Source organism: Teleopsis dalmanni, chromosome 1 (genome assembly GCF_002237135.1).
Source record: "Teleopsis dalmanni isolate 2A chromosome 1, ASM223713v2, whole genome shotgun sequence".
Classification (NCBI taxonomy): Eukaryota; Metazoa; Arthropoda; class Insecta; order Diptera; family Diopsidae; genus Teleopsis; species Teleopsis dalmanni.
Window position 1 is genome coordinate 25991470 of NC_051846.1, and position 8368 is coordinate 25999837.

At 32.4% G+C, this 8368-nt stretch overlaps 4 protein-coding genes across 4 annotated transcripts in view; 2 read left to right on the top strand and 2 right to left on the bottom strand.

The window, feature by feature from the left end:
- Positions 1-8368, top strand: part of LOC119672781 (cyclin-dependent kinase 14-like) — a gene marked incomplete in the record, with an annotated part of 829514 nt that overhangs the window by 231865 nt on the left and 589281 nt on the right.
- The window catches only part of LOC119678549 (histone-lysine N-methyltransferase Suv4-20-like), a 305207-nt gene that overhangs the window by 189863 nt on the left and 106976 nt on the right, over positions 1-8368 (bottom strand). The gene's annotated exons all lie outside the window — the stretch shown is intronic.
- On the top strand, positions 3932-6540 carry LOC119672779 (microfibrillar-associated protein 1-like). Its single transcript, XM_038083918.1, has 5 exons — positions 3932-4237; positions 4306-4805; positions 4875-5147; positions 5790-5914; positions 5968-6540. Exons 1-5 carry the CDS (start codon positions 4168-4170, stop codon positions 6401-6403), a joined length of 1404 nt encoding a protein of 467 aa, XP_037939846.1. The 5' UTR covers positions 3932-4167; the 3' UTR covers positions 6404-6540.
- On the bottom strand, positions 6549-8361 carry LOC119672797 (anaphase-promoting complex subunit 5-like). Its single transcript, XM_038083937.1, has 2 exons — positions 7975-8361; positions 6549-7898 (listed from the first exon to the last, which is right to left on the bottom strand). Exons 1-2 carry the CDS (start codon positions 8350-8352, stop codon positions 6564-6566), a joined length of 1713 nt encoding a protein of 570 aa, XP_037939865.1. The 5' UTR covers positions 8353-8361; the 3' UTR covers positions 6549-6563.

Genomic DNA, 8368 nt, shown 5'->3' on the forward strand with positions numbered 1-8368 from the left:
TAATAAATAAGGTAGAAGTAAATTGCCTCACGTCTGCCTATTACACTGCGTTGACTAACCATATTAGGAAATTATTTTCTGCAGGATCTTAGCTAGCTCCAAGACCTTCCTTTAAGAAGCATTTTAGTTCTAAACTAGTACTCAACGTAGTTTTTAAACTTCTGAGTTTTTATATTGTAACACATTAGACGAAAAGGCTTAATTGGATCCCTAGGAACTTCGACACAGTTAACTTGATCTAAGAGGGAGGTACTACAAAAACGGTTGAGATACGTTGATCTATAAAGAACTCCATGTGTGATGCTGATTTATGAATTATTAAGTTTTTTTTTGTTGTGACAATTAATTAAATTTTAATTACATTAAAAACAAACTATAAATATTGAAAGTATGCTGTTTCATTTTAAGTACTAACATTGTTATCATAATTTACATTGTAAATCATTTAATAACTTACAAATAAGAAATGCATTAATAATGACTTCAAGTACCTAAACAAATTCTTTGTTTACTAATGAACTCAACCATTTTACATATTAATTAAGAGAGAATTATTTAACTTCATTACACAATCGTGTAAAAACAAAATCCGCACAAGAGCAGTTTTAGCCGGTAATGCAAACCGAACTCACAACACTGGGATTTTTTCTATTCAAGCAAACAACTGTGACGCTGTGGCTTCTAAGAGGCCAGCTTAAGACTATCACAACATCCATGACATAGAAGATTGTGACGTATTTATGCCTGCTTCCAAGTACACAAACAATTCAAAACAAAAACAAACTCATAAATCGGAGTTGTACTTTTTTTTTTACTAAATTATTGCAAAACCTAAACAAAACCGGTAAGAGATAAAAAGATACTCTCGTGAATGTGAGTAAAGTTTTTCCCCGATCTAATATAAGAGGAAGAGAGGAAGATGAAGAAGAAAGTGCGCTAAGCCAGCTAAGCCAGCTAACCTCGTTTGCTTCAAAATTATAAACGTGAGTTCAAGTTGAGCTCGACGCACCTCACGTGAGCTTTCAGTGAGATACTTTTTGATTCAGATAAAATAATTTATGCAATTTTTGTTTGTTTATTATTCTTAATATATTGTCATATGTTTATATTGTTTTTGTCTTTGTTTTTGTTTTTGTTTTTATATATAATTCTTTGAATTTCATTTTAATTTGTGTAAATTATTTATTATATGCGAGACAGAATGACGTAAAATAATCTGAGTTTAGTATGGCGCTTCAATGCAAAGTAGAAGATTTTTGTTAATTACAAATACAAAACTTTATACTTAATTAAATTTAATTAAATTCAAAATATTTTCAAGCAAAGTTGATCAATTAAAAAATGTTTTACTACAGTTAAGTACTTTTTGACTCAGATTGTTTTTAAAAATGATGAGATTTTTTCAACTCTGAATTCATCAGAACTCGATTGATTGCTGATCTAAAATAATATATCTAATATAGGTGATAAAAATACGACGAACTTTAAATTTGGAATTTCACAAAGGGAGTATAAAATCATTTAAAGATATAGATTCAGATGAAACGTTTTCCATATATGGAAAGCCAGTGGTACCTATTTTTATTTTGCAGATTTCAGAATGATGTTGGAAACAACTTCGATAGAAAAGGAGAAGAGAATGTATGCTAACCCTAATGAATTCGTATGCAACAAATCAAAAACCGTCCAGCATTATATGAACATAGGTATGACTTTACAGCAGGTAGTTGGAGTCAGCTTCTATTGTGTGATATCTATAGTCCAATACATGGTAAAAATAAAGCTAACAGTGAATTTTGATAACGTCAATTTGAGAGATAAAGAAAAAATTAACTCTTAGTGATTAGCCATAAAAAAAGTCATTAACCGAGCAATGAATAAGAAGAGGACAGCGATAGCATTGACGCTAACAACTTGGCACTGTAACAATACTTCATATTTATATTTATTCATATATATTATTTAGACATAATTATTAAGTATTGATATAAACAACGCAATTTTTCAAGTATAAATAGTCCTAATTATTTTTTTATGTTTTTCTTTTATATAAGCCTAACAAAATGTCCGGTTCTTCCAGAGTTGCCATCAAAAGTAGAGTTTATTTTATGTTGTTCTTTTGCTATATGCTTATAAAACACAATACTTTGTATTACAATATTCGTAAGTTTCGTTTATACTATCGCAAATAACTCTACAAATAAGCAGCTAATTATAGCTATCATGTTTTATACAAACTCCAAACAAAAATATGCTAATAATGTCCGAAAACTGTTAGTGTAAACATAGTCTGTTTATGTTTAGATTGGAAACTCACTTAAGTAAAAACAATAACAATTCACAGCTTATTATTTTAAAATAATAATAGAATAAAAATATTTTTCATTTAAATAAATTAAATTTAAATAATGTCCAAAAACTGTTAATGTAAACATAGTCTGTTTAGGTTTAGATTGGAAACTCACTTAAGCAAAAACAATAACAATTCATAGCTTATTATTTTAAAATAATAATTATAATAGAATAAAAATATTTTTCATTTAAATAAATTAAATTTAAATAATGTCCGAAAACTGTTAATGTAAACATAGTCTCTTTAGGTTTAGATTGGAAACTCACTTAAGCAAAAACAATAACAATTCATAGCTTATTATTTCAAAATAATAATAATAATAGAATAAAAATATTTTTCATTTAAATAAATTAAATTTAAATTATTTATGACTTACCAAACTAAGATTGCTTAAAAATTTACTGAATCCACTCTGCCGAATTCAGAGTTTACGGTACAATCTTCAACTTCTCGAGTTGGCAGTTTAATAATAAAATATAACGAAATGGCGTTTTAAATAGCCGCACATATGCCATAGGCAGCAATTTTAGAGAGTTGTCCTTAGGCGATAAGTATGTGGCGGTCTCCCGTAGAAGAAATCTAAAATACTGAAATAGCTCAAAGTTTTTATCAAATTTAAAAATTTTTTAAAAAAATTTATCAAATTTTTTTTTATTGATATTTATTAAATTAATTTTAATTATTTAAATCCTATGTACTTACTGTAGCTATCTATATATATATAGTCTATTTTTAGTTTTACTGAATGAAAATCGTTTTATTATCCTTGTAGATTAATGTATTTAAACCGCACGTGCGTCTATTTTCATAATTTCAAATTAAAATAATTATTTATCTAATTGAATTGATTTTATAAAATGTAAAATTTTTAAGTATATAAATACTCTCACTAATTATACGTGGTTAATTTACTTTGAAATATTTCACAAAAATACTATATAAATACATAGACACGTATTTTTAAGGAAAAGTGCCCGGTTTGGGAAATTGCAATTACGTGGCTCACTGTCTCGCTCTCTCCTTCGCGTTTAATTAAACTCCATTAATCCGGTGCCAAGTTCAAATTTTTCACGGTAATTATTTTTAATTTTTTATCGATGTATCACCACTTAAATTCAACTTGCACGGGTTATTATTTAATTAAAGAAATTTATTAATTAATTACAAATTGTCAAGTTATTTTTATTTCATCAACAATTCAAATCTCTTAGTGACTTCCGCTTTCTCTTTTTTTTTTCTTTTGTAGATGAGAAAATATTTTTCTCTATTTTTAAATAACGGATATTGCTAATATTTTAAAACAATATTTTCTCTTATTATTATTTTTTTTTTGTTTTTGTAATTGGAATGAAACTGTCTTTTCGTAGTAGTTGCACTTATTATTACACTTAACTTTTCGCAAATTAAAAAACAATAACAATTGCATATATTTTGAAATATTTTCATATATTTTATTTTTGCCCTTTACTTCCTTATTGCGTTTGTAAGAGGAAAATAAATACCAAAAATTAATTCAACAAATTCAATTGTATAATTGTATAACGCAAAATATAAAAACAACAATAAACAATTAAAACTAAAACGAAATTGAAAAATTCAGTTGAGCCAAAAACATCGCAACACCGAATAGCACGGACACAAACCACAAATAGCAACAAATTTATTACAATTTTGTATACACACAAATTTGACAGTCAGCTGGCAAACGTTTTCATCGCCAACATAGAACACAACAAATAGAAGCAGAAGAAGAAAAAATCTGGGAAAATTTTATTTATAAAAAAGTTGATAGCAATTTCAATTGAAAAAATAAGATGAGTTTGCCGGTAATTATTGCGGGCATACAAAGCACTGCAGGCGCTGTGCCAGTGCGAAATGAGAAAGGTTATTACGAAATGCGCGCAAGTTCAAGTGCAGTGCCAACGCTAATTTACATTCTATTTATGTTTTAGGTGAGATTTCTATGCAAAAAGTAAAAGTGCAGCGGTACGTATCAGGCAAGCGTCCAGATTATGCACGAAATGATTCTAGCAGCGATGAGAGTGACTTGGAAGACTTCATCGATCATCGGAAGCGCACAACTGCAGCAATTGCACAGCAGGAGCGTCGCTTAAGGCGTGAAGAGGAAATTGCACTTCAGCGGGCAGCCGATGAAGATGACGATGCTGAATTTGATGATCCACGTTTAAGGCGACTACGTGCGCGTCCCGTAGAACAAGATGATGTAGAGCTGGAACGGAAAGATCGTCATCGACATGTACATGAGCCAGAATTTGTTGAAACAGAATCAGAGGAAAGCGAGAATGAACCCAACCGCACTATTGAAGCATCGACAAATAAAATCACATTAGCTTCAGAGTCTGACTCTGATTCAGAATTAAGTGAAACTGAATTGGAGAAGAGACGTATGAAACTACGTCAACGCATGTTGCAGCAACAAAAAGAAGAAGAGGTGAACTATTTTGCTTAAATAAAATAAAAAAAAACAAAAAAAAAATTTAATAATCTAACTATATTTCAGATTTTACAAAAAGAAGAAGAAAACAAATCAGAATCATCAGATAGCGAGAGTTCAGATTATGAGGAGGAAACTGAAAGTGAGGAAGACAATGAACCACGTCTAAAACCACTTTTTGTACGTAAACGCGACAGAGCTACAATACAGGAGAAGGAACGTGAGGCACAGAAACAAAAACAACTCGAAACTGAAACTAAGAAATCTGCTAAGGAAAGACGCAGACATACCCTACGTATGGTCGAAGATAGTGTCAAAAAGGATTTGGAAAAGGTGAAAGTAAGTGCAAATTTGGTAATAAGCATTGGTTGCTTCTAGAGCATATCCTGCTCATACACTTAAAGGATGTTTTGTTAGGAATTTATTTAAAACTAAAGTACTATGATTGAGGCTAAGTTGAGTTGAACCGGTTTTCATCAAATTGTAAAGTTGATGTGTCTGGCCCATAGGTGGAAGTCATAAAAAAAATTGTATTTTATTAAATAGCCAATATGCTTTACTAATGAATACACCCAGTGTGGCTAATAGAAAATTTTTATATACTTTATGAATTTAGGAATAGATGGCTACTAGTCTATATTATTCATTTTTTACGTCCATTTTGACGAAAGAATCTAAATTCTTAAACCATTCTTTTCAATAAAGGGTTTTTAGTATTCGAAGAGTAGTAAAATTGTAACAACAAATATTTTTTTATTATTTTTTAATTAATTGAATTTTTGACTGACTGTACAGCTGTTTTGTGTGTTACCAAATTTAAAATGCTTTAATAATAGAATTTTAAATAAATTGCGGATGATGAGCAGGAAGCCTAGCTTTTAACTTATATTCTTTGAAATATATTTGTCCAAATATTTTGATTCCGGACAGTAAAAATTCAATATCGTATTCAATGGGTTTATGTATATAATTTTATTTTAGCCTGACACCGCAGAGGCCAGAATCGATGATGTATGCACTGATGATGAGAATGATGAAGTGGAGTATGAAGCCTGGAAATTGCGTGAATTGAAACGCATGAAACGTGATCGCGAAGAAAGAGAAAAGTATGAATTGTGGAAGAAATTATTTATTTCAAATTAAATACCATTTTTTTTAGTGCCGAACGTGACAAGCTTGAAATTGATCGTTTGCGTAACCTAACTGAGGAAGAACGTCGACAGGAAATGCGCACAAATCCAAAATTAATCACTAACAAAGCCAGCAAAGGCAAATATAAGTTCTTACAGAAATATTATCATCGTGGTGCCTTCTACCTGGACGAGGAAGAAGATGTACTTAAACGTGATTTCGCACAAGCTACACTGGAAGATCACTTTGACAAGACAATTTTGCCTAAAGTGATGCAGGTTAAGAATTTTGGACGTTGCGGACGTACCAAATATACGCATTTAGTAGATCAGGACACAACCAAATTTGATTCTCCCTGGTATGCCGAGACAACAAATAATATTAAATTCCATAATGAAAAAGCTGGTGGCATGAAGCAGCATTTTGATAGGCCATCGCTGTCAAAACGTAAGAAAATGGAATAATTAATACATTGCCTAACTGATACATTTATTTGGTTAAGTATAAATACTCCTAACTTTTCACTATATTAACATTTACATACATATATATATTACTTATAAATATAATTCCTTTTCGTATGAATAAATTTTAATTTCAATTTATTAAAATATTTGTTTTTATTCAAAATATCATGCCAAGATATTCCCTTGCAACCGGATGCGACTTGAAATATTGCTTGAACTTACAAGCATACTTATTTCGTTCCTCTCTTTCCTTCAATTCGTCAAAGGTCTTGGCGAGATACACGTAAATATCCAAAACTTTTGCATGTGCCTCCAGTTTCTTAAACTGTTCAATTGCGTTCTCCAACATCGGTATGGATTTCAGAAGACCTATAATCTTCATACCCTTGCTATCTGCTGCTGCCACCAAGCACTTAACAAATATAAAATCAGTCTTGGCGCGATCATAGATGCCGCCATTAATACAGATGATTTCCATGCAATTCTTAATTGCTTGGAAAGCTTTCTGTATCAAACCCATTCTAAGCAGCACTTGCGCTAGCACCATATCAACCATTGCATGTTCATACTCCAGATACGCCGAGGCAGCTAACACCGAGGCACGCATAAGCAGTTCTATTGTTTGTGATGACATGCAATCCACTGAGATGGCCTTCAGGACCAGCACACGTACGTTTGTTAAAATGTCCAAATTACTCGTTTCCAGCAGTTTGTGCAGTAGGCGGCGTGCCACATTAAAATAACGTTTTGCCACCAATACAGTGGCGCGCTGCAGATTGCCGTCATTTTTGTCCAGCAAATAAAGTTGACAGCAAGCTTTTAGTGCTTCCTGCCAACGACAACGATAGATGCATTGCTGTATTTTTATATGGCATTCACTAATCATCCATTGAGCTGCGTGCGGATAGCGTGGAAAACGTTTGCGCGCATTATGCAACACCACAGCACTTAAGTGGTGTTCTCCTTGTATGTTCAACCAAAGTGCCAGGCTTGATAGAACCTTACAGACACTCTCCGAATTACTCACATCACCAAATACCCAGGTTTTCTTTAAGTTGAGCAGCAACTGCGCATACATAGCAGACATTTCGTAGCGTCCATATAGACACCAAAGTGCTGAACGCAGTGCCAACGAATCGGAAACATGTTCCAAAATGTAATTTTTACTATTAAGTTCATCACTCTTCAAGAGTAGTTCGAAGAGATCCAGAGGCATGTAACCACACTGTGCTCCAAATTTAACTACGAATTGTATGGCCAAGGAAAGAGATTGCATTAAGCCGGGATCTTGTATGTCAGGTAAACTCTTCTCGAAGGGATACATTCGATGGCTGTTTAGTAGGCAATACCAAGCATTTGCAAGATCCAAACAACGTTTATCACCACACTCCTGTGCCAACATAATACATTCACGTAGTGCACTTAAAGCTTCGCGTTTATGATCGAAGCTGGCGTGTAGGACGGCGAGATTAATGCTGAAATACTGAAAACCCTAGAGTAAAAAAAATATAATATTTAATATAGAATCCAATTAAATTTAAAAAATTGTGTGTGTCCACTACGCATACCTTCTGCTCATATTGATTCGTCATTTGTAAGGGACTGCGATCGAAGGAACGATGTAGTGCATCCATAGCACCAAAGAAATCACGCAATCTCAACTGATTCATGTAGCCCAAAAAGTATGCTTTGGAGTTCAATGGATTATCTTGCACGATTTCACCCAGTTTGGTTTGCAGTTCTATGGGTGGCAAAGCGCGTAGCTCATTACTTTCCAATAGATTACACTGTTGAGTAACAAAGAGATCAGCCTGTTTGGGTGACCACTTGCTATGTGGATTGCGATCTTGATGTACAGTGTCAGTGTCTAAGGCGCACTCATCGATAGTAGCTTCAGCATTTGTAGTTTTATTATTAGAATTAGTTGTACTCTCCGCAATATTCATTTGCCCAGCAGCTTTA

Bases quoted from the DNA above. Each gene is read 5' to 3' on its own strand.
- LOC119672797 (XM_038083937.1), bottom strand. From the start codon at position 8,352: ATGAATATTGCGGAGAGTACAACTAATTCTAATAATAAAACTACAAAT. The intron at 7,899-7,974 runs GTATGCGTAGTG...TTTTTACTCTAG, and splicing joins CGAATCAATATGAGCAGAAG to GGTTTTCAGTATTTCAGCAT.
- LOC119672779 (XM_038083918.1), top strand. From the start codon at position 4,168: ATGAGTTTGCCGGTAATTATTGCGGGCATACAAAGCACTGCAGGCGCT. The intron at 4,238-4,305 runs GTTATTACGAAA...TTTATGTTTTAG, and splicing joins GCCAGTGCGAAATGAGAAAG to GTGAGATTTCTATGCAAAAA. The intron at 5,148-5,789 runs GTAAGTGCAAAT...ATTTTATTTTAG, and splicing joins AGGATTTGGAAAAGGTGAAA to CCTGACACCGCAGAGGCCAG.